Source organism: Tursiops truncatus, chromosome 17 (genome assembly GCF_011762595.2).
Source record: "Tursiops truncatus isolate mTurTru1 chromosome 17, mTurTru1.mat.Y, whole genome shotgun sequence".
NCBI lineage: Eukaryota > Metazoa > Chordata > Mammalia > Artiodactyla > Delphinidae > Tursiops > Tursiops truncatus.
Genome location: NC_047050.1, coordinates 77174348 through 77200116, shown reverse-complemented (window position 1 = coordinate 77200116; position 25769 = coordinate 77174348). Strand labels below are relative to the sequence as shown.

At 52.0% G+C, this 25769-nt stretch overlaps 1 protein-coding gene and 1 long non-coding RNA gene across 10 annotated transcripts; one reads left to right on the top strand and one right to left on the bottom strand.

Annotated features, from left to right (window-relative positions):
- The first annotated feature begins 401 nt into the window (after window positions 1-401).
- On the top strand, window positions 402-5803 carry LOC117308683 (uncharacterized). Its single transcript, XR_004522819.2, has 4 exons — window positions 402-528; window positions 1487-1578; window positions 1876-2050; window positions 5553-5803. It is a non-coding gene; the product is annotated as an uncharacterized lncRNA (long non-coding RNA).
- Window positions 5804-7831: 2028 nt separating this feature from the next.
- Window positions 7832-21007, bottom strand: ZNF696 (zinc finger protein 696). Of its 9 annotated transcripts, none has more exons than XM_019932281.3 (3): window positions 20825-20995; window positions 15259-15362; window positions 7832-9623 (listed from the first exon to the last, which is right to left on the bottom strand). In XM_019932281.3, the coding sequence occupies exons 1-3, from the start codon at window positions 20836-20838 to the stop codon at window positions 8518-8520; spliced, it is 1224 nt and encodes a 407-aa protein (XP_019787840.1). In that variant the 5' UTR covers window positions 20839-20995; the 3' UTR covers window positions 7832-8517. The 9 variants fall into 9 exon arrangements, with proteins under 9 accessions (XP_019787840.1, XP_019787847.1, XP_019787845.1 ...); XM_019932288.3 differs by having other exon boundaries at window positions 15259-15358; window positions 20825-20987; XM_019932286.3 differs by lacking the exon at window positions 20825-20995 and adding an exon at window positions 15600-16699.
- Between the last annotated feature and the right edge of the window lie 4762 nt (window positions 21008-25769).

Below are 25769 nucleotides of genomic sequence, written 5' to 3'. Positions count from 1 at the left end.
CATCTACACCCAGACCAGGTGAAACTCACCAGAGAAGAGCCTTTGGATGGGACTTCCGGGTGCCTTAGGGGCGGGCATGTTTCGTGTGGAAGGAAAAGTAAGTAAGCGTGGCTACAGCGTGGAGTGTAGAAAACTAAGTGGTCCCAAGTCTGCAGATCCTTGTCATTCCCTGGGGCTCTCTGGGCCCTCGCCACTGTCTGCAGTGGACTCCCTGCAGGCCCCACCCACCCCTGTCTCCCAGCTCCTAGTGTGTTAGGGGATCTTCTTTTTGTGGCCTCCTGAAAAAAAAAGTTTCATGAACAGCAGTGAAAAAATTTCAGTTTGCATGTCTGAAAATACTGTCATCCGACTGTCACACTGGACTCACGACTCCATACGTGTAAACTTACAGGTTGCAAATTATTTTCAGTTGTAACTTTCAAAGCATTGTTCCGTTGTCTTCCGACTGGGGACGCGCTGTTGGGAAGTTCCCCGGGATCTGATGCCCAGTGCTGCGTGGGATCTGCCGTCTGGCCTGCCGCCTCTGAGGTCTGCGTCACTGATCCTCGTGTGTTCTCCATGTCGAGACTCCGCATCATGTTCCTTTGTTGTTTGTGGAGGGACTGGGAGGGGCTTTCGCTCTGGTGATTCATGTCTCTTAGTTCTGGGGTAAAGTTAAGATTATTTCTCTGATAATTTCATTCTCACCATTTTGTTTCCTTTTCTTCCCCCTAGAACGCCTGTTAGTCTTAATCTTTCTGTCTTATCATCCACCTCCTTGTCTTTTTATTCTTTTAAAAAGATTTTCTCAACTTTACCTCTCAACCGTCTTACTAATTTTTAAAAAAATATTTATTTTTATTTGGTTGCACCCGATCTTAGTTGCAGCTCGAGGGCTCCTTAGTTGCAGCATGCGTGTGGGATCTCGTTCCCTGACCAGGGACCGAACCTGGGCCCCCTGCATTGGGAGCACAGAGACTTAACCACTGCGCCACTAGGGAAGTCCCCTAATTTGTGTGTGTGTGTGTGTGTGTGTGTGTTTTAGATTTATTTATTTATTTATTTAAGTTGTATTTTTGGCTGCGTCGGGTCTTGGTTGTGGCATGCGGGATCTTTCATTGTGGCGTGCGGGCTCTTCGTTGTGGTGCACGGGTTTCTCTCTAGTTGTGGCGTGTGGGTTTTTTCTTCTCTGGTTGTGGTGCACAGGCTGCAGGGTGTGTGGGCTCTGTAGCTTGTGGCACATGGGCTCTAGTTGAGGCGCATGAGCTCAGTAGTTGTGGCGTGTAGGCTTAGTTGCCTCGCAGCATGTGGGATCTTAGTTCCCCGACCAGGGATCGAACCCACGTCCCCTGCATTAGAAGGCAGATTCTTTACCACTGGACCACCGGGGAAGTCCCCCCTAATATGTTTTTAATTTTGTTTATCACATGTTTTTAAGATTTGTTTCCTTATTTTGAATTGTTCCTTTTAAAATACTATTCTGTTCTCTCTTTTTTTTTTCCTGCAGTGCACAGCATGCAGAATCTTAGTTCCTCGACCAGGAATTGAACCTGTGCCACCTGCGGTGGAAGCATGGAGTCCTAACCACTGGACCACCAAGTAAGTCCCCTATTCTGTTCTCTTTTAGTGGACACAGTTCCTTCTTGATCTCGTTGAAGTTACTACCTACCATCTCGCTCACCTTTTCTACGTTTCTTGCACTATCTCTGTTTCCTCTGAGTTTGTACAAAGCTCCTTTTCTGGTTTGACCTCGCATGCGCATCGAGAACCTCCTCAGCTGTCTGGTGCTGGCCTTCCGTCCATGCGGACGGGGTGGGGGCGTTCTGAACCCAGGGGAGCCTTGCTGCCTCTGGGGCAGCTGAATGTGGTTGCCACTGAGGTTGGTCTTTATGGCAGGACTTTGGTGTTTCTCTGAGATGGTTCCTGTTCTCTGGTGAGGACCCTGCAGACCCGCCGTCTCCAGTCACGGAGCCTTCCCAGAACTTCGCACAGCAAACTGGCGGGCGTCTCACCTCCGGAGGCCCCTTGGCCCCTTGGTGGACTCCTGCCTCTGCCTACTTTATCTTCACAGGTACTGTGGTTCTTAGTTACAGGCTCCTCCTGCCAACCTTACTGTTTTAACTGGACATTGCATCTAGTTAGGTTTACCGTGATTAGGAACCTATTTGGGTGATTTCTACCATCTTACTCTAATCAGTTTTTTTCAGATTTTTCTTTTCCTATTTATTTCTTAGTTGATATAGTAAGTTTTTGTTCATTTTAAATTATTGCATTTTTTCTATTGGACTGGAAACATATACACCGTTTATATTTAGTAATTAAGCTTAAAGTATGCTATGCATATTTAAAGTCTAAAATTAAAGTGTGTTACAGCCCTTCCCAACAAAGGAGGATCTTAGAAAGTCCCTTCTGCACCCGTGCAGGGCCCAGTGGACGTCCTCACACACAGTGTGGGTTTACACTCACATCGATCTTCTTTGCTCCAATTCCATCTTGTATCAAAGGCTGTCATTCTGAAATCATTTTTTTTCTTTTTTTTTTGTGGTATGCGGGTCTCTCACTGTTGTGGCCTCTCCCGTTGCGGAACACAGGCTCTGGACACACAGGCTCCGTGGCCATGGGCCCAGCCGCTCTGTGGCATGTGGGATCTTCCCGGACTGGGGCACGAACCCGTGTCCCCTGCATCGGCAGGCGGACTCTCAACCACTGTGCCACCAGGGAAGCCCTGAAATAATTTTCTTTTTGTAGTACAAATTTTAGAAGTCCTTTCAGTGAAAATTGCTTAATGAAGAACTGCCTCAGATTTTACTTATTTATATTTTACTTTACTTTTATATATTAATATCTTTTATATTATATCATATAATTATATATAATATATATCATATTATATATAATAATATATATAATCATATATATTTTATATATTATATATTAATATCTTTTATATTATTTTATATTATATAATTATGTCATTATATATAATATATAATTATATATATTATATATAATCATATATAATACATATTATATAATTTATGTATTATATATTAATATAACTTTTATATATTAATTTACTTATTTATAAATTACTTATTTATAAATGCCTTATCTATAAAAAATAATTTTGCTGGGCGTGCAGTTCTAGATGGACAGGTATTTTCTCTCAACGCACTGAAGACACGAATCCACTGTCTTCTGTCTCTTACTGTTGCCTTGAGCAGTGTGATAGTGTGACTGTGATGGTGGTGATGGCGTGACTGTGATTGCTGGTGATGGCGTCTTTCTCTGGCTCCTCAAGGTCTTCGTCTTGCTGATCTGTGTTCTCATTGTGTTGTGTCCAGGTGTGGATTTCTTTTTATTTGTGCTGTTGCATATCATTATACTTCCTGCATCTGTGAATTTATGTTTTTCATTAAATACAGAGACGCCTTGCTGGAACACCGTGAGTGGGGTGTAAACTGCAGAGTCACAGTACTGTGATTGTGGCACAGGGGCCACCAGAAGTTGCGGAAGTCCATCCAAGCAGTCAGGCCCTCCATTCTCAGCTGTAGGTTGGCACGACTTGTTGGCAGTTGTCCACTCTGGCTTAAACACTGAAGATATTGATTCTGGGTCTTGAGAATGGCTGGAACTTCCAGGACATAGATAACAATTTCAACAATCTCTCCTTTAATTGATTGTTTCATTGGCCTGATTTTACGGGGAGACTGGTTGAGGTTAAAACTGGGGATGCAGACACTCATCTTCACCAGATGGGGTTGGCTGTTGTTTCTCTGCCTGGATGGCCTGTGGGAGAGGATCTGCATACTCATGGGGGTCAGTGTAGGGTTTTGCTGTTATCTCCTCTCCTTCACTGTCTCCTCCTGGGATTCTTGTCACATCTATGTCAGACCTTATTATCTTCTACAGATCTTTGAACATTTCCTTCATGTTCCCCATCTCCTCGTCCCTGTGGTATTCTGGGCCTCCCTGCATGTTTCTTCCACTACACTAGTGCTTTCTTCAGCTGTGTCTAATCTGCTACTTAACCTACCCATTGAATTCTATTTCAGTGATTATAATTTTCACTTCTAAACGTTCTACTTTAAAAGCCTGCCTTTTCATGAGTGGTAGTCTCTTATTGCTTTCTTGTCACTGTGTCTGTCTTCTTTTTTATTCTTTTTTTAAAATTGAAGTATTGTTGATTTACAATGCTGTGTTTATTTCTGGTGTATAGCAAAGTGATTTACATTATATATATATATATATATACACACACACATATATGTTTTTTCATATTATCTTTCATTAGAGTTTATTACAAGATATTGAATACAGTTCCCTCTGCTACACAGTAGGACCTTGTTGTTTATTTTATATATAGTGGTGTGTATGTTAATCCCAAACTCCTAATTTAACTCCCCAACTTCGGTAACCATAAGTTTGTTTTCTATGTCTGTGAGTCTATTTCTGTTTTGTAAATAAGTTCATTTATATTATTTTTTTTTTAGATTCCACATGTAAGTGATATCATATGGTATTTGGCTTTCTCTTCCTGACTTACTTCACTTAGTGTGACAATCTCTAGGTTCACCCATGTTGCTGCACATGGCATTATCTCCTTCTCTTTTATGGCTGAGTGATATTGCATTGTGTATGTGTGCATATGTACACGTAGATATATATATTCGTTTGGCCAAAAAGTTTATTTGGATGTATGGAAGAACCTGAATGAACTTTTTGGCCAACCTAATACCACATCTTCTTTATCCATTCACCTGCTGATGGACATTCAGGTTGCTTCGATGTCTTAGCTATTGTGAATAGTGCTGTTATGAACATTGGGATGCATGTATCCTTTGGAATTAGTTTTCTCCAGATATATGCCCAGGAGTGGGATTTCTGGATCATATGGTAACTCTATTTTTAGTTTTTAAAGGAACTTCCACACTGTTTTCCACAGTATGGAAGCCAATTTATAGGCCCACCAACAGTGTAGGAGGGTTCCCTTTTCTCCACACCCTCTTCAGTATTTATTATTTGTAGACTTTTTGATGATGGTCATTCTGACCAGTGTGAGGTATTACCTCATTGTAGTTTTGATTTGCATTTCTCTAATATAATTAGCGACGTTGAGCATCTTTTCATGTGCCTGTTGACCATTTGTGTGTCTTCTTTGGAGAAATGTCTGTTGAGGTCTTCTGCCCATTTTTTGATTGAGTTGTTTATTTTTTCTGTTAATTGAGTTGGATGAGCTGTTTGTATATTTTGGAAATTAAGCCCTTGTCAGTCACAACATTTGCAAATATTTTCTCCCATTCCATAGGTTGTCTTTTTGTTTTGTTTATGGTTTCCTTTGCTGCCCTTTCAAGCTTTTACATTTGATTAGGTCCCATTTGTTTATTTTTGCTTTTATTTCTTTTGCTTTGGGAGACCTAAGAAAACGTTGCTATGATTTATGTCAGAATGTTTTGCCTGTGTTTTCTTCTAGGAGTTTTATGTTGTCATGTCTTATATGTCTTTAAGCCATTTTGAGTTTATTTTTGTGTATAGTGTGAGGGAGTGTTCTAACTTCATTGATTTACATGCAGCCGTCCAACTTTCCCAACACCACTTGCTGAAGAGACTGTCTTTTCTACATTGCATATTTCTGCCTCCCTTGTCGAAGATTAACTGATGGTAAGTGTGTGGGTTTATTCCTGGGCTCTCTATTCTGGTGATCCGTATGTCTGTTTTTGTGCCAATACCATGTTGTTTGATTACTGTAGCTTTGTAGTATTGTCTGAAGTCTGGGAGGGTTATGCCTCCTGTTTTGTTCTTTTTCCTCAGGACTGCTTTGGCAATTCTGGTCGTTCATGGTTCCGTATAAATTTTAGGATTACTTATTCTAGTTCTGTGAAAAACGTCATGGGTGATTTGATGGGGATCACATTGAATCTGCAGATTGCTTTGGGTAGTCTGGCCATTTTAACAACATTAATTTTTCCAACCCAACAGCCTGTCTTTCCATTTTAAATCATCTTCAGTTTCCTTTATCAATGTTTCATAGTTCTCAGCATATGAGTCTTTCACCTCCTTGGTCAGGTGTGTTCCTAAGTATTTTTGTTTATTTTTTTGATGCGATCTTAAAAGGGATTTTTTTTTTTTTTTTTACTTTCCCTTTCCAATATGTCATTGTTAGTGTAAAGCAACAGGTTCCTGTATGTTGATATTGTATTCTGCTACCCTGCTGAATTTATGAGTTCTAGTAGTTTTTGTGTGGACCCTTTAGGGCTTTCTATATACAGTATCATGTCATCTGCATATAATGACAATTTTATCTCTTCCCTTGTAATCTGGATCTTTTATTTCTTTTTTTTGTCTGACTGCTGGGGCGAGGACTTCCAGTACTGTCTATGTTGAACAGAAATGGTGACAGCGGGCATCCTTGTCTGGTCCAGATTTTAGCGGGAAGGTGTCTGGTTTTTCAAACACTTCATGTGTAACTACTCTCTTGCCTGCATTATCTGGCAATTTCAGTATCTGCAGTTTTTGTGGTTTTATATCTGTTCTTTGTTGACTTTGTAGACCCCCAGTCAATGAGACTCACCTTCCTGTGTACTTGGTGATTTCTGTAAGCTCACTGCTTTGATCTCATGAGCAGGGACACTACAGGGTCTAAGTAGGAAAAATTTTCCTCCAAAGAGCTACCTGCGAGGCACAAACCTGGGCCCTGGCTTAGCATGGGAGCTCCAGGCTTAGCTTTCCACGTTACCTTGGCCCAAGAGCTGTGGTGCCTGAATGCACTCTGTGGGCAACTCTGCCCCTACAGGCTGCGCAACCCTGTAGCCTAAGCTCACACCATAAATGAAACAAGGTGCCAACAAGAGCCCTAGAACTGAGCTACTGTTTTGGAAGTCCCAGCCAGCTACAGGACCCAAATAATTCAGTCAGTAGTTAAACTAGAGCAGACAGTTCCCACAAAGTGGCACCAAACCACAGCTTGACTAGGACGGATTTGGGTCCTGCAGCTGGACCCCCCAGGACTTGTGGCCAGGTGACTGCTCAGATTTGTCTTAGTCATTACAGTAAACTTTCAATAACATGACCTCACTCAATTTGTTACAGCCGTTTTATGACATGTACAGAGTATCATCCCCAACAAAGACACCTGTCGCTTCCTATCTGGCAAATAGCATTTGTAGGAATCCGTAACACTACCGTACTGTGATATGAAATATCAGATCATGAGCAGTGAGCTCACCTAGACTACTGTTTTACATACACTTTTTGTCTGATCTCCCAGCTACGAACTGGAAGGTCCTATGGGTAAGCACACTTCTCCTGCTCTTCACAGTCTGCTGGTGTGCCCTTACCTTTGCTTTGTACACATTTAATCCATCTGCTCAGGAATCCCCTCCCCTGGGTGTTCACCCCCGTTTTCCCCTTGCCCCAGTCTTGCTTCCTGCCCTCCTGTGTCACTAGTTCCCTCTATATACTTCTGTTGTTGGACTTCTACCTACAGTCCTTGAATGCGGCTAGCACAGTGGCTTTGTGTTTCCTGCAACAGTGGCGTAGAGCCTGGACAGCTAAGTGCTGAGGAAATGTCTGTTGGAAGCACGAACATCTTAAACTTGTTTTATCTTATACTACCTTCCTAAGCCTGAGAAGAGTTCTGTATACTCCGAAATGGCATGAAAACAAGTGAATCAGTACGTCCTCCTTGCGGCCAAGCCTATGGTCTCTCCTCTATGCCTGTCTTTCATAAACTCCCCTGCATATTTCATGTACTTATTTTTTTGTGGAGTGCACATCCTGTATCCGGGGCTGTGCTAAAATAATTTTAGCTACAGGGGCTCATACTTTGATAAAAGACACAGACATAAGCATATAGCTTTGATACAGGGTAGAAAGTGATTCTTGACTTTTCAAAAGAGCTGTGAAACTGAAAAAAACACGAAAGAACCCCCAAAACCTACTGATACATGGATAAACCTCAAAAAACATTAAGCAAAGGGAAAAAGACATAAAAGAGTATAAATTATATCACTATTTATATAACGTTCTAGAACAAGCAAAACTATAGTGACAGAAACGAGATCACTGGTTGCCTCTCAGGATGAGGGGCTGACTTGAAGGGGCATAAGGAGACTTTCTGGGGTGATGGAAATAGTCTACATCTTCAGAGTGTGGTGGTTGTAAAGGTCAAAGCACATTGTACTGTTGAAACTCATAAAACCAAACACTTAAGATTTATGTGTTCCACTATATGTAAATTATACTTCAGGAAAAAACCCAGTGCTGTGAAAATGAAATAAATTAACTTCCGAGGCACACGTTGCCATCACGTCTCCTTCCCCAAGGCTCCTCTTTCCTTTCCAGTGCTCCTGGCAAGGCGGCGGCAGACAAACTGCAGGCCTCCATGGGCAGGCTTGGAGACCAGCAAGACAGTTTTATCCTCTTCATGTGGGGCAAAGTACACAAAGCTGGGGGAGTGGGCAAAAAGTGAAGGGTGTTGTACCCACACTCCAATCTTCTTTACTCAATTTTCCACTCCATGTTCACCCCCCAACAGGCTCACTCCGTGCCGTGAACTCGCTGGTGCTGGATAAGATGAAAGCTCAGGCGGAAGGCCCTGCCACACCTGGCACAGTGGAAAGGCTTCTCCCCAGTGTGGATCCTCTGGTGCCGGAAGAAGCCCGACAGGGCCCTGAAGGCGCGGCCACACTCACCGCACTCGTAGGGCTTCTCCCCGGTGTGGATGCGCCGGTGCTCACTGAGGAAGGAGCTGCGGCTGAAGGCGCGCCCACACTCCTGGCAGGCGTAGGGCTTCTCCCCAGTGTGGACCCGCTGGTGCTGAATGAGGTTGGAGCTCTGGCTGAAGGCTTTCCCACACTCTTTGCATTCGTAAGGATTCTCTCCGTGGTGAATTCTCTGGTGCCGGACGACGTTTGAGCTATGGATGAAGGTTTTCCCGCACTCGCTGCACTCATACAGCCGCTCGCCAGTGTGAATTCTCTGGTGCTTAATGGCATCTGACCTCTGACTGAAGGACCTGCCACACTCAGCACATTCGTAGGGCTTCTCTCCCGTGTGGATTCTCTGGTGTCTGATGAGGTTGAAGCTCTGGCTGAAGGCCTTCCCACACTCCTTACAAACGTAAGGCCTCTCCCCGTTGTGAATGCGCTGGTGCCTGACGACGTGGGAGCTGTGGATGAAGGCCTTCCCACAGTCGCTGCACTCGTAGGGTTTCTCCCCAGAGTGAATGCTCTGGTGTTTCACCACATCTGAATAGCATTTGAAGCTCCTGTCGCAGGTGCTGCATCGGTAAGGCCGTCCTTTCCAGTGGCCTCTCCTATCGGCTGTGGAGGCTGCATTCAGGGTGACCTCTGACCCGGACACACTGTCCTCATGGCCATTCTGCCCTCCAGTTTCCTCATAAACAACTGGTCTCCGAGGGGAACCTTTGGGCCTCTCTCTAGCTTCCTCATTCCCACAAGGGTCTGGAAACCGCAGTGTCCGGGGAGGCCCCCGTAACAGTCCTGGCACAGCCTGTCCACGGCGCCCCCCTTCTTCTAAGGTTGCCTGTCGTAGCATCAGCCCTGGGCTCTGAGCCCCTTGCTCAGCCACCAAAGCAGCGTAGCAGGAAGCCGGGCCGCCACTCGGTGCCTGTGCTAGGAAAGCTGGAAAAGGGGGAGAGATGCACAACTTAGAACTCTGCTGACGACACATGGATGGCACGGGAGAGCCACGTGATGATAGGGAACAGTAAGACGCCACTGGGCAGCAGAAACCCATTATCCCGCCTGTCCTCCTCCTGCCCAGCTCTCCTCCCCGACTTCTAACACCTGTGGTCGCAGGAATGGACAAGGGACTGGGAGAGAGCTAATCAGCAGGCTTCCCTGTGACTCCAGAAAAGGCCCAAGCCTCTAACCTCAGTCTGCCTGGTCTCACGAGTTGGGGGAGACAGACCCCCAGGCTCTGGTGACACCCTGGTACAGCCTCATGGCCTGGAATGCAGAGAGAAGTGGTTGGCAGCAGAGCAGGCACGTGTGGCCATGTTTGAAAACACTTCCGGTGTCACAGTGGGCAAGGGGCACTCCTGGCACCTAGTGGGGAAAAGCCAGGGAGGCCGCCCCCAACAGAGGCACCTCCAGCCCAAGTGCCCAGGAGTGTGCCCAGAAGGCAGAACCTGGGCTGCCAGACGTCCTAACCAAGAAGCTCAGTCCCCTGGCACAGATGCTGGTCACCACTCTGACACTGGGGCCCAGCCCTCAGCCTCACCTCCCTTCAGGCCGTACATCTCATACTATATGCTCAGGCCAGCAACCCAGACAGGGTGCTTTCTCTTTATTCCTTTTCTGAATGGGATGTTTTTGGTAACCTGTTTTTTCCTCCACACACTGTGTATGGTGGCACTTGCTAAAATCTAGCCCCAAATTGTGAGACTGAAGAGTGCTGTCTGGGCCAGATCTGGTCAGGAGTAGGGTCAGACAAGGGAGGGAGACAGTGGCCTGGAAGTACTGGGCCTGAAGGGTGGCTCCATGGCTGCACCTCTGGGTCATCCCCAACTCACACCCTGAGGGATGAGGTGCAGGGACACGGTGGCTGAACCACCCGACACGGGGGTTCTGTGACTTCCTGGGAGAGCAGTTCCAGGCGTGTTTGGGGAGCCACGGTCATGTTCTCCCCAGGCTCCCACTGCTGAACCAGAACCTTAGGGTAGAGTATGATGGGGAAAAGCTTGAAATGGCATGTGTCTTTGCCAAGGGAAGATGGCCTGGTTGTTAGCACAGGTCATGTGACAATTCAACAACAGCAACAACAGGCAACTGAATATGAGCCCTCCCCCAAATGTGGCCTGAAATCTTCAGAACAGAGGGGCCTGGAGCCCGAGAGGGAGGTGGCCAGTGGGCGGGAGGCCAGCCAGATTGTCATCCACCACACACTTCCTGGTCACCAACCCTGAGCCTAGGCCAGTTGACACTGCTGGGCCCTGGTGAGACAAAGCCAAGAATTAATACTCTTGTTCCTCAAAGCTGGAGGCATAACCCTCCCTGACTTCAGACAATACTACAAAGCTACAGTAATCAGAATAGCACGGTACCTACCTAGGGAGACAAAAGACCTGTGTGCAGAAAACTATAAGACACTGATGAAAGAAATTAAAGATGATACAAACAGATGGAGAGATATACCATGTTCTTGGATTGGAAGAATCAATACTGTGAAAATGACTATACTACCCAAAGCAAACTACAGATGGAATGCAATCCCTATCAAATCACCAATGGCATTTTTTACAGAACCAGAACAAAAAATCCTAAAATTTGTATGGAGACACAAAAGACCCCGAATAGCCAAAGCAGTCTTGAGGGAAAAAATCGAAGCTGGAGGAATCAGACTCTACTACAAATCTACAATAATCAAGGGACAATATGGTACTGGCACAGAAACAGAAATATAGATCAATGGAACAGGATAGAAAGCCCAGAGATAAACCCACGCACCTATGGTCAACTAATCTATGACAAAGGAGGCAAGGGTATACAATGGAGAAAAAGCCTCTTCAATAAGTGGTGCTGGGAAAACTGGACAGTTACATGTAAAATAATGAAATCAGAACACTCCCTAACACCATACACGAAAATAAACTAAAAATGGATTAGAGACCTAAACGTAAGACCAGACGCTATAAAACTCTTAGAGGAAGACACAGGAAGAACACTCTTTGACATAAATCACAGCAAGATCTTTTTCGATCCACCTCCTAGAGTAATGGAAATAAAAACAGAGATAAACAGATGGGACCTAATGAAACTTAAAAGATTTTGCAAAGCAAAGGAAACTACAAACAAGACGAAAAGACAACTCTCAAAATATTTGCAAATGAATCAACGGACAAAGGATTAATCTCCAAAATACGTAAACAGCTCATGCAGCTCAATATTAAAAAAACAAACAACCCAATCCAAAAATGGGCAGAAAACCTAAATAGACATTTCTCTAAAGAAGACATACAGATGGCCAAGAAGCACATGAAAAGCTGCTCAACATCACTAATTATTAGAGAAATGCAAATCAAAACTACAATGAGGTATCCCCTCACACCAGTCAGAATGGCCATCATCAAAAAATCTAGAAACAATAAATGCTGGAGAGGGTGTGGAGAAAAGGGAACGCTCTTGCACTGTTGGTGGGAATATAAATTGATATAGCCACTATGGAGAACAGTATGGAGGTTCCTTAAAAACTAAAAATAGAACTACCATATGACCCAGCAGTCCCACTACTGGGCATATACCCTGAGAAAACCATAATTCAAAAAGACACATGCACCCCAATGTTCACTGCAGCACTACTTATAATAGCCAGGTCATGGAAGCAACCTAAGTGCCCATCGACAGACAAATGGATAAAGAAGATGTGGCCCATATATACAATGGAATATTACTCAGCCATAAAAAGGAGCGAAATTGGGTCATTTGTAGAGATGTGGATGGATCTAGAGACTGTCATACAGAGTGAAGTAAGTCAGAAAAAGAAAAACAAATATCGTATATTAACGCATGTATGTGGAACCTAGAAAAATGGTACAGATGAACCGGTTTGCAGGGCAGAAATAGAGACACAGATGTAGAGAACAAACGTATGGACCCAAGGGGGGAAAGCGGTGGTGGGGGTGCGGGGAGGGTTGTGGGATGAATTGGGAGATTGGAATTGACATGTATACACTGATGTGTATAAAATGGATAACTAATAACCTGCTGTATCAAAAAATACATAAAATTCAAAAAAACCCCACAAAAACCCAGCATGGTATTTGCACAAAAACAGACATATGGATCAATGGAACAGAACAGAGAGCCCAGAAATAAACACACACACCTATGGTCAATTAATCTTAGACAAAGGAGGCAAGAATACAATGGTGAAAAGACAGTCCCTTCAGCCAAGTGGTGCTGAGAAAGCTGGAGAGCCACATGGAAGTCAATGAAGTTAGAACACTCCCTCACACTACACACAAAAATAAACTCAAAATGGCTTAAAGACTTAAACATAAGACAGGACACATAAAACTCCTAGAACAGAACATAGGCAAAACCTTCTCTGACATAAATTGTAGCAATATTTTCTTAGGTCAGTCTCCAAAAGCAAAAGAAATAAAAGCAAAAATAAATGGGACCTAATCAAACTTAAAAGCTTTTGCACAGCAAAGGAAACCATAAACAAAACAAAAAGACAACTTATGGAATGGGAGAAAATATTCGCAAACATTGCGACTGACAAGGGCTTAATTTTCAAAATATACAAACAGCTTATCCAACTCAATAACAAAAAAACAACTCAATCAAAAAAATGGGCAGAAGACCTAACAGACATTTTTCCAAAGACATACAGATGGCCAACAGGCACATGAAAAGATGCTCAACATTGCTAGTTATTAGAGAAATGCAAATCAAAACTACAATGAGGTACCACCTCACACTGGTCAAAATGACCATCATCAAAAAGTCTGCAAATAATAAATGCTGGAGAGGGTGTGGAGAAAAGGGAACCCTCCTACACTGTTTGTGGGGATGTAAATTGGTGCAGCCACTATGGAGAACAGTATGGAGGTTCCTTAAAAAACTAAAAATAGAATTACCATATGACCCAGCAATCCCACTCCTGGGCATACATCCAGAAAAAACTCTAATTCGAAAGGATACATGCACCCCAGTGTTCACAGCAGCACTATTCACAATAGCCAAGACACGGAAGCACCCTAAATGTCCATCAATAGATGAATAGATATGGTACATATATATATAATGGAATACTACTCAGCCATAAAAAGAATGAAATAATGCCATTTGCAGCAACATGCAGCAACAGATTATCATATTAAGTGAAGTCAGTCAGACAAAGACAAATATCACATAATATCACTTATATGTGGAATCTAAAAAAATGATACAGGGGCTTCCCGGCTGGCACAGTGGTTAAGAATCTGCCTGCCAATGCAGGGGACACGGGTTCGAGCCCCTGGTCTGGGAAGATCACACATGCCGCAGAGCAACTAAGCCCGTGTGCCACAACTACTGAGCCTGCACTCTAGAGCCCACGAGCCACAACTACTGAGCCCAAGTGCCACAACTATTGAAGCCTGCGTGCCTGGAGCCCGTGCTCCAAAGCAAAGAGAAGCCACTGCAATGAGAAGCCCGCGCGCTGCAACGAAGAGTAGCCCCTCTTCCCTGGTGACGCAGTGGTTGAGAGTCCGCCTGCCGATGCAGGGGACACGGGTTCGTGCCCCGGTCCGGGAAGATCCCACATGCCGCGGAGCGGCTGGGCCCGTGAGCCATGGCCACTGAGCCTGCGCGTCCGGAGCCTGTGCTCCGCAATGGGAGAGGCCACAACAGCGAGAGGCCCGCGTACCGCAAAAAAAAAAAAAGAGTAGCCCCTGCTTGCCGCAACCAGAGCAAAGCCTGCGCGCAGCAACGAAGACCCAATGCAGCCAAAATAATTTTTAAAATAAAATAAATAAAAATATGGGGCTTCCTTGGTGGTGCAGTGGTCGAGAGTCCGCCTGCCGATGCAGGGGACATGGGTTCGTACCCCGGTCCGGGAAGATCCCACATGCCGCGGAGCGGCTGGGCCCGTGAGCCATGGCCGCTGAGCCTGCGCGTCCGGAGCCTGTGCTCCGCAACGGGAGAAGCCACAACAGCGACAGGTCCGCGTACCGCAAAAATAAATAAATAAATAAATAAAATTAAATTTAAAAAAATGATACAAATGAACTTATTTACAAAACAGAAAGACACACAGAAAACAAACATGTTTACCAAAGGGGAAAGGGAGCGGAGGGAGGCATAAATTAGGGGTTTGGGATCAGCAGCTACACACTGCTATATATAAAACAGGTAAACAAGATCCTACTGTACAGCACATGGAACTATATTCATTATCTTGTAATAACCTATAATGGAAAAGAACACGAAAAAGAACATGTACATATAACTGAATCACTTTGCTGTACACTTGAAAGTAACACAACACGGTAAGTCAACTATAATTTAAAAAATAAAATTCTTGTTCTCAGAGATCTCCAGGTGGGGGGAACCAGAGAAAGAGAGAGCAGGGTATAGAGTGTGTCCAGGAGAACAAAGGAGGGAGGGGCTGAGGGAGCACAGCAGGCATGGAGGTGGGGAGCTGTGATGGTTAGAAGCTGTGATGGTTAGTAGCAGCCAGGCAGATGGACTTGGGAGCCCCGATTCCTAAGCTGTCCCCACGTCCCTGACCCCAGGATGGCCCTCTGGGCCTGCCTGCCTCCTTCACCTGTGCACGTGTCCATCAGGGTCGCCTCTCTGGGGCGTTCTGTGGACTCAGGCTGGGGCTCTGCTTGCTGCTTGCCGCAGAAACACCAGTAGTAGGACACCTGCCTGGGAGAAAGAGAAAGGAAGAGTGGGGGTGAGGTCAGAGTGCCTTCAGAGAAGGGAGGCTCAGAGCCTGCCCAGAGGGCCCTGAAGGAGCCACCTCACTATAAACCAAGGTCTGAATAAGCAAACATCCCAGAAACTAGTGTTCCACGGGACACCCTCTGGGAACTGTCTAGGCCATGCTGGCTCCCCCACCCCCGCCCCCCAGCAGATCAGGAGCAGAGAGAGATGTGGCAGCACCTGTTACCTGCCCACTGTGGTCTCAGCTCCACCAGGAACCAACGAGCACCGTTAGTCAGTCCTCGGATGTGTGGAAAAATTTCTATGCATTTATATTTTTTCTTGATAATAACAAAAGATCTGAATATAAATATATGAAACCAAAAAAGTAACGATCTGAATGGCGCAATTCTGGATTGAGGAACGCTTTTGCTAAGCTTGCCACCAAAGGTAAAGTGTGACAGATCTAACTACACAAGGATATTTACTGTCAAAAACAAAAGGAAAAAAAAAAAAAACGGAGGGATATTTGCAACACAAAGATTCATATCCTCAATATCTAAAAACCCACTATATATACATGAAAAAGCACGAAAAAACTAGTTAAAGTTATGGACAGGTAACCAGCAGAAGAAAATAAACAAGTAGCTGGGACCTCCCTGGTGGTCCAGTTGTCAAGGAACCGCCTTCCAGTGCAGGGGACACGGGTTCCATCCCTGATCGGGGAACTAAGATCCCACATGCCACGGAGCAGCTAAGCCCGAGCGCCACAAGTACGGAGCCATGCACTCCGGAGCCCATGCGCCCGCAACTAGAAAAGCCCAGGTGCCACAACGAGGGAACCGCGTGCCTCAGCGGAAGTTCCCCCAAGCCACAACTGAGACCCGACGCAGCCTAAAATAAGTAAATATTAAAAAAAAACAATAAGGCTTAAAAACAGTGGCATCTTATGAGCATACACACAATTAGGGGAAACAGGCACCTTCATACACCGCTGGAAGAAGAAAAAGTGCACTGGACGGCGGATAATTCGATGATTTACAAAGGCCTTAAAATTAAACTGTGATTTCACTTCAGGGAACTGTCTGAGGCTGTCCCGGGGCCTTCACACCGGTCGTCACAATGGGCGGGGAAGGCTGTCCCCGGGGCCGTCACACGGCGGGAGTAGGGCCGCCCCTCGCTTCCGCTCTCCTCCCGGATGTGAGCCCTTTCGCAGGGAGAGCCCAGGACAGATAAGGGCCCCATGCCCCGTAGGGACGGCCCGTCCTTGCGCCCATATTTCTACTTCCCTCGCGGGCGCGGCCCATCGTCTGCCAACCCCTGCCCAAGCCCCGGTCCGCCACCACTTACCCGGAGCCCCCGCCGCCCGCCGGAAGCGCCGCCTCCCTCTCCCGGGCGGCTCGGGCACTTCCGGTGACGTTCTAGGGCGCCGGAGGACCCGCACTCAGCTGCCCTGGAGGCCGCGGGGTGGGGGTGGGGGTGGGCCTGCCTTCGCGAGCTATGCGCGGATTTCCTAGCTTCGCATGCAAGACCCTAGGTTGCTGTCCGGCCACCTTCACACCGACCGCTCCCGCCCCTGCAGGGCTTCACTTCCCGCACCTCTGGGACGCCTCCCGGACCCCCGCCCCGGGCCGCGTGGCCTCCACCAGGTCCAGGCCTGTGGTCCGGGGAGTAAGCCGGGTTAGGTGACCTTGCTGACTGCGGAATAAGCGAATGCACGGACGCATGAAGTCAGCACCCGTGGAGAAAGGGGGGAGGGGAGGGCGCCCCGAGCCTGCCTGGCCTGGGCGCCAGAGCCTCACAGCGGCTGGTCCTCCGCAGGTGGATCCCCCTCCTAAGCCGGGGGCAGCGCAGAAATCCCCTTCCTCCCGCGCGTCGGGCCGCTGCGCCACATTCTCCGGGTTTCCCTCACCGCTGGTTTTCAGTGACCACACACTTAAGGGCTTGAAGCATCATGCGTTTATGATCTCACGGCTTCCTTGTGTTGCACGAGTCCGGGCACAGCCTGGCCGGTCCTGGGCTGGGGTCTCTCCTAGGCTGCAGGCAAGGTGTTGGCCACGACTGGGGTCTCCCCTGGGGTCTCACGTGGCGGTGGGCAGGATTCAGTTCCCAAGGTCGGGAGTTCTCTGGGCTCCACACGTGACGTGGGGCTGCAGGCTTCCCACAGGAACGGTGGCCTTGGGGTCCTCTGCAGAGTGGGTACTCTTGTGTTTAATCCCGGCTGAGGAACCTTCACAGCGTCTGCCTTAAACACGTGTCGTGGGGCTTAGGCGACGAATGTCCTGTCCCCAGCCCATCGCTGAGTTGTCTCTCCGTGCTCTGGGCACTTTCCTGTAGATGACTCCTGTGGTCTCTCCTCAGCCACCTCATTCTAACCTGCTTCCAGAAACCCCACAGCCCAGAGAGCCCTTGAAATGACTCCCTGCTCCCTGACAATGTCCCTCCGCAAGAGTCTCCTTCTACGGAAGTCGCTGCTCTGGCACCCACCCCGGGTTCTTAGCCCAGACAGAAGCACGGGTGCAGACAGGCACCCTCACAGCTGGGCTGGGCCTTTGATGGTGGCCCAGTGCCCGGATGGCAGCAGACCTTACCTCCATCAGCTTCCACCCACCTGTCCAGTGTCACCTCTTCCTCCAGCTCCCCCCAACTGTGAAACCAGTCACCGCTCCCTGAACACGCCAGGCTCGTTCTTGCCTCCCTCTGAGCTTTGCCCATTCCCTTCCCTTTCCGCATCACTGGACACAGGTCGCACCTCTCCAGCTGGAATCCTGCAACCACGTGTCCTCTGGGCGTCACGTGGAGGGACATGGTGTCCACGGGCTCTTCACTGGCTAGTGACCATTTTGATCACACGGTCAGTGTCCTCTGGTTTTTTGACCATGTGGGCACCATTTTCCCCTTGCAAGGAATAAATCATCTCGGGAGAAAAGAAAGGCTGAGGAACTGCTCCACACTATAGATTCCTCAGGAGACACAGTGACCACAGGCAGGCTAGGATCCCAGAATGGATGCTGGGTTGGAGGGAAAATGCCACGAGCACAACGAGAAGGCTTGCTTTGCTGAGCATTGTATCAATGTCCAATTACCTGGATTTGGTACCTGCACTGTGGTTTTGTAAGAGAATGTCGTTGAATATAGGAAATACACACTAAAGGGTTACGGTACCAAGAGACATAATGGATGCAATCCATTCTAAAAAGATTCGGGGAAGAAATCTGCATAGATATAAAAAAACTAAAAGGTACATTTCTGCCCTGTGGTGTGAACTAGTGTGATTTCTTTCTACTTTTCCCCATTTCCCAAATTTTCTACGACATATTCTGTTTCTATAATAGGGAAAACGGGCTTTGTCAAAAGTTTTCTCAAAAAGTGAAATCTTGACAAACAGCAGTCACTGATGATCTTGTAAAACACGGAGAAGCCTGTTTTGTTTTTAAGCCCCAAAGCAGATCATAAATTGCATACTGAGTTTGTTTTCCGATGGTGCAGATGAGGCCGGCAACCACACCCCAGGACGCAGGTGGAGAAAGGTTTTTTTCTCCAGATGTTCCCACGTGTCCCAGTTTCCTATCACGCACGTGTCGCTTCTACAACCAGGTGCCCGGAGGGAGCTTTCTTGTTCAGAGGCTACGACGACGGCTTCCTCATGGGACACACACTGGCTTTTCTTTTCCGAAAGGTTCAGGGGTGCATCTGGGGGCCTGGGGCTTGCTTCTGCTCGGGACCCCTTCCTTCTGGGAATGCTCCTCTCCCTCTCTTCCCCTAGGTCACTCTGGAACCCCCACCACCCGCTTCTCCAGGAGCTGGGGCGAGAGAGGGCGCTGTACTCTGCAGCCCGGGCTGAGATGGTGTCAGACCTGGGGAAGGCCGGTCAGCGGTTGGAGCCCGAGGCCACATGGGGCCTGCAGAGATGAGAGGCAGGGAGGGGCCAGAGACCTCTCTGACAGCCTAGAAAATCCAGATTCCTGGGGGTCCTGAAGCAGCTCCTTAATCCTGCGCGCTGCCTGAGCCAGTGCCGAGGGGCTTCTGTCGCTTGCTTTGTTCATGGGTAGTGGGACCACTCAGCTTCCAGGACCAGGCCCTGGCCGGTGCCCAGAGGGCCGGACAGGCTTCAGTGGTGCCAGGGCTGGGCCAGCACGAGGTGCGGAGGGCTGAACTCAAGCTGGCCTGAGGCCCCAAGCGCGCATGTGGTCTGTCCCTCCACTAACAGCCCCGGGGGACGGTGCAGATACCACTCAGTCTGCCTGCTCCCAGCCACACTCTCCTTGAACAGCCCTGCACTGTGTTCATCTCCTCTTCTGATATTAACCCCCAGAGAGGCTGTGTTTCCAGAGGAAGGAGCTGGGACATGGAGAAGGCAATCACCACACCTCATTCAGTCAAGCCTGACTGCGCTGTGCTGACAGATGGGCACTGAATCTCCTCGCTGGAAGCCAGGGGTCCCTGTTCACCACTGGTCAGCGGCTCTGCTCTGCCCGTCTTCCTCCATCCAGGGCCAACAAAACAGGTGCCACTGGAATGCTGCTGCTGGTCGCTGCGGGTGCAGGACAGAAAGGTGGACGAAGCCCGCTGGGTCTTCCCAGTTCCCTTTTACTGCCCTGAGCAGCTGGGGAGAGATGAAGGGCCGAGCACAGTGGACAGGCCTTCCAGCGGGCGGCTGGGTGGCAGCAGCAGGGCCAGGAGGGGAGGAACCAGGTAGTCTGGACCCCCACCAACAGCCTAAACAGTTTTCTCTTTGGGACCAAAACCAGCTTCAGAATGCAAGAGCTGATGCCGGAGTAGCCCTGAGCTTCCTCAGTACCTGCAACCTGCAAGCCGCAACCTTCCCAACTCTGGACTCCCCGCCATCCCCGGGGCCCCTCTGGAGCCTCTCCCGCAATCCCGCCCAAACGGGGCTCCCCGCACCAGTCTCCTGCCAGCCCACCCTATGTGTTGAGGCTTTTCACTGCAGAGGCATCAGTAAACGCTGAGTACATGCCCACCACGCACTGCATTTATTTGTAACAAATTATAAAAATCATAAAGCACACATAAAAATTAAAACATCTTAAAAAGATGATCTAGGGACTTCCCAGGTAGTCCAGTCGTTAAGACTGCGCACTTCCAGTGCAGGGGGCCTAGGTTCGACCTTTGGTCAGGGAACTAGATCCTGCATGCCGCAACTAAGAGCCGGAAAGCCGCAACTAAAGATCTCCCGTGCAGAAACAAAAAGATCCCCCACGAGGCAACTAAGATCCCGTGTGCTGCAACTAAGACATGGCGCAGCCAAATAAGTAAATAAATAAATAAATATTAAAAAAAAAATGATCCAAAAACTAGAAATAAGCTTGCCGACTCATCACAAGGGAAAACCTCCAGTATCGTGAGGGCTACTCTTAGCAAAAGCAACACTCCGAAAACGCCAGCCCGACTTCCGCTCCTGAACATTCGCTCCCACAAGCCACGAGGCAGTCGAGGGGACTCACCTGAGCGCAGGCATCCGGAGAGCCAGTGCGGCCACTTCCCACGAACGTTATCCATGTCCGGGCCTGTGCTCTAGCCTGTTCTCACGGCACCACAACCAGAGAAAACACCCACTAGTGTCAACTAAGCTGGAAGCTCCACACTCTTGAATGGTCTTCTGCTCCTGCTCTCCCAGGGTCAGGCGCCCCCTTGCGGCGCCCCGCCCCTTGCGGCGCCCCGCCCCTTGCGGCGCCCCGCCCCTTGCGGCGCCCCGCCCCTTGCGGCGCCCCGCCCCTTGCGGCGCCCCGCCCCTTGCGGCGCCCCGCCCCTTGCGGCGCCCCGCCCCTTGCGGCGCCCCGCCCCTTGCGGCGCCCCGCCCCTTGCGGCGCCCCGCCCCTTGCGGCGCCCCGCCCCTTGCGGCGCCCCGCCCCTTGCGGCGCCCCGCCCCTTGCGGCGCCCCGCCCCTTGCGGCGCCCCGCCCCTTGCGGCGCCCCGCCCCTTGCGGCGCCCCGCCCCTTGCGGCGCCCCGCCCCTTGCGGCGCCCCGCCCCTTGCGGCGCCCCGCCCCTTGCGGCGCCCCGCCCCTTGCGGCGCCCCGCCCCTTGCGGCGCCCCGCCCCTTGCGGCGCCCCGCCCCTTGCGGCGCCCCGCCCCTTGCGGCGCCCCGCCCCTTGCGGCGCCCCGCCCCTTGCGGCGCCCCGCCCCTTGCGGCGCCCCGCCCCTTGCGGCGCCCCGCCCCTTGCGGCGCCCCGCCCCTTGCGGCGCCCCGCCCCTTGCGGCGCCCCGCCCCTTGCGGCGCCCCGCCCCTTGCGGCGCCCCGCCCCTTGCGGCGCCCCGCCCCTTGCGGCGCCCCGCCCCTTGCGGCGCCCCGCCCCTTGCGGCGCCCCGCCCCTTGCGGCGCCCCGCCCCTTGCGGCGCCCCGCCCCTTGCGGCGCCCCGCCCCTTGCGGCGCCCCGCCCCTTGCGGCGCCCCGCCCCTTGCGGCGCCCCGCCCCTTGCGGCGCCCCGCCCCTTGCGGCGCCCCGCCCCTTGCGGCGCCCCGCCCCTTGCGGCGCCCCGCCCCTTGCGGCGCCCCGCCCCTTGCGGCGCCCCGCCCCTTGCGGCGCCCCGCCCCTTGCGGCGCCCCGCCCCTTGCGGCGCCCCGCCCCTTGCGGCGCCCCGCCCCTTGCGGCGCCCCGCCCCTTGCGGCGCCCCGCCCCTTGCGGCGCCCCGCCCCTTGCGGCGCCCCGCCCCTTGCGGCGCCCCGCCCCTTGCGGCGCCCCGCCCCTTGCGGCGCCCCGCCCCTTGCGGCGCCCCGCCCCTTGCGGCGCCCCGCCCCTTGCGGCGCCCCGCCCCTTGCGGCGCCCCGCCCCTTGCGGCGCCCCGCCCCTTGCGGCGCCCCGCCCCTTGCGGCGCCCCGCCCCTTGCGGCGCCCCGCCCCTTGCGGCGCCCCGCCCCTTGCGGCGCCCCGCCCCTTGCGGCGCCCCGCCCCTTGCGGCGCCCCGCCCCTTGCGGCGCCCCGCCCCTTGCGGCGCCCCGCCCCTTGCGGCGCCCCGCCCCTTGCGGCGCCCCGCCCCTTGCGGCGCCCCGCCCCTTGCGGCGCCCCGCCCCTTGCGGCGCCCCGCCCCTTGCGGCGCCCCGCCCCTTGCGGCGCCCCCGCGCGTGCCCTGGCCTCAGAGCGCAAAGTGCTCGCTGCCAAGTGTCGGTTAACCCCGTGCATTTTTTTGAAAGGGACAAGACTGTTTCGGGTCGGGGATAAGTACCCGTAGTACAAGCCCGCAAATATTTCGTTCAGGACATGTGTTCGTTCGTACATGTCTTTTGGGCATATTAATCCTATTTTTAAAATAACCCTTAACATGCAAGTCCGTTGGTCGCCTGACAGCTGTACACCATCTTCCCTAGTGCCTGAGCTCTCCTGTAGGCCTCGGCCAGGGCTACCATTAGGGGGACCACGGGGCGCTCAGGCCCTACATTTCCCTTCGTGTCTGTCAGCAGCAAAGCCGCTAGGTCTCCCAGGAAGAGAAAGGGCGTGGCCGCCTCGCGACCGGGACTCTGTTCGCACTTGTTTCCCTGGGCGGCCCTGGGGCGGCGAGGGCTGGGGGAGCGTGCGGGCGAGCGCCGGCATCTTAACTGGGGTGCAGGGGCCACCTTCAGCGATGGCCCGCGTGCTGCTCTCCCCGCGCCCCCAGCAGCGCGCGGCAGGCATCCATGGCGTCCACAGCGCCCTCTAGTGGAAGGTCGGCTTGGCGCGGCACAGGCCCCGGTGGACTCCTGCGGTCCCAGTCAGCGGAAAGGGTTCTCCCGGGTGAGGACGCGCTGGTGCCAGAAGCAGCCCGACAGGGCCCTGCAGGCGCGGCCGCGCTCGCCGCACTGGTAGGCCTTCTCCCCGGTGTGGACCCGCTGGTGCTGAACGAGGCTGGAGCTCTGGCTGAAGGCCTGACCGCACTGCTGACACGCAAGGGGCTTCTCGCTGTTGTGGAACCGCAGGTGCTGCGTGAAGTGAGAGCTCTGCACGAAGGCCTTCCCGCAGTGGCCGCACGCGTAGGGCTTCTCGCCAGTGTGGACCCGCTGGTGCTTCACCAGGTCCGACTTGCGGCACTGGGGAGGCTTTTCCCTGCTTGGAGGCTGCCACTGCTCCAGGATGTGGGCCCCTCACGGGGCGGCCTCGGGGCGCACGGCCCGGTGCAGTGCTGCTTCGCCCGCCGGGGCTCCCCACGCCTGCTGGATTCTGAGCGGCTCCTCCAGCTGGGTCGCAGCTACCCGGGCTCCCTCCTGCGCGGTCTTCCTGGCGGGTCACCAGGCTGGCTTCCTCGGGACTTGCCTGGTGCACGCAGGCCTTGTGTGGCAGCCCTGCCCGCCCCTGTGAACCCCGATGGCTTCTGCACGGCCCGGCAGGTCCCTGGACCTGTGGCCCGGACCTTAGAACCTTGGTCCCCGGGACACCCTGCGGTTCTGCCCGGAATCTGCTCCTCACTCTGAACTCCGTCCTCATGGTCTGAAACCAGAAAGGGAGGCAGCAAATGACACCAGACTCTGAACCAGAGCACGGAGAGACTTCGACAAAGGCCGCATCATCTCATTTAAATCAGCGGGGCGGGAACAAGGAAATTAGGCCCTCTGTCTGGGATGGGGTTATGCAGGGATCAAGGTCAGGGAGCGGAAGGGTGTTAGAAGGACACAAACTCCCAAAACACTCTTAAAGAAAAAGAAATCTGGGAGCGCTCCTAACCACTTCCAGTTTGGTGCTCTCTGATTCCAAACGATTTTTGCTCAAAAACTCTTAAAGTTAAGACAAAATTTTAAAAAAAGAAAAGAATTCTGTTAAAACCTGTCCTCCTTGAGGACTAGCCTTCCATTTCCCCTGAGATCCGGGGCCTCGCTGATCCCTGTGGCAAGGCGCCGGGGGGGGGGGGGGCGCTGGGAACAGCCCGAGGAGGCCGCACACTGAATGACAGATGTTAAGGTCAGGATCTGTGGCCCAAGGGACAAAGACTGGGGCTCGAGAGGGGTGTACCATGTCCCTGGGTCCCCGCCTCCGGAAGGGGAGAGCCTGGCCCGGTCCCCTCGGCAGGCAGAGTGGGGGTGAGGTCGCAGCGGGTGGCGGCGCTGCCATCGGTGAGATGAGGATTCGTGCTGATCCGTGGAGAGGTCCTGGGGAAAACACACCCCAGCTGTGCAGACGGGGCCGTGCCCAGAGCCAGATGCTCTCCCCAAGGGCACATTGGCCTGGACTTAGCAAGGTGCACCTGGACACTCCAGGATGAGCTTCTCTGAAAGGGAAACCCGGGCTTTCCCGGGATTTTCAAATCTTCCAGCGGACTCCCTAAAATAAGGAGTGGGAGAAGCATGGTTTGGGAACCTGGCCTGTGGCCGTCCAGGCCCTGGGCCCAGTAGGCCGGGGGCGCCCTCCTCGCGCACGGACGAAGCTCGGGCGCCGGGGGTCGAGGCCGCCGGCCATGGTACCGAGAGCGGCAGGGGGCGCGGCTGGCTGGTTGTGCTGACGGCGGGAGGGTAGGCCTGAGGGAGCCGGGCGCGACGCCGCGTCCCCCGCCGGCCCGGCTGCAGGGCCCAGCGACCAGCACCGCGGGGCCTCTCACCCACCGCTCCCCGGGCCCCGGCGGGAGAGCCGAAAGCGCGCGACGCGCCCACAGGGAGCCGCGCCCCGCGCCGCGCCGCCGGCACTTCCGGGAGCTCTAGGAAGCTCAGGGGACCCTCTCGGGGGTCCCCGCGGGGGGACTCGCCCAGGGGAGCCGCCGGGGGGAGGGCTCCTGGGGCGGAGTTCCGGGTTGAGGCTCGGGGGACTCGGAGAGCCTCAGGGCCGTGGACCTGCGCCCGGAGGCGTGCGCACGTCCCTGGAGCTGTCCGAGGTGCTGGGCTGCACCGCCGATGGGGCCTCGGAGAAGTCGGCGAGGCAGAGACCTTGGGAGGGAAAGAGCAAGGGGACCGGGCGTGTAGGGCCAGGAAGGCCGTAGGAAGGGCTCTGGGGAGGAATGACGCACTGGGGGTGTCAGAGCTAAATCCGGATTCCCTGACTCCACCCCAGGCCTATTGGATCTGTCTTCCCTGGTGTGGGGCCTGGGAATCTGTGTTTTTCAGCAAACTCTGCCCCCAGGAGGAGCCTCTGATACTCTTTCCTCAGGGGTCTGGGTCTGGCATAACCCCTCCTTCAGCTCAGAGACCCCTGTCAGAGACCCCTGAAGAACAGTTTGTCTCACTTTCCCTAGTGGAGTTGGAAAAGTCCGGCCAGATCTGATTTAGCCTGCAGCCTTGGGTTTAAGAGATAAAGTCAGGGGATCTGACCATTGATACACTTGGGTGACCCCAGTGACTGTTTAACCGTGCATCAGTGCACAGGCCGCCACCGCGCTGCGCACCGAGGACAGAGTTGGGTGTGACGTGCTGTGTGGAAAAGCAGCCTCCTAGATGGGGACATGCACAGCCCAGAGCAGGTGCTCAGAAAGGGTTTACTGAATGAATGGGATGGAAATA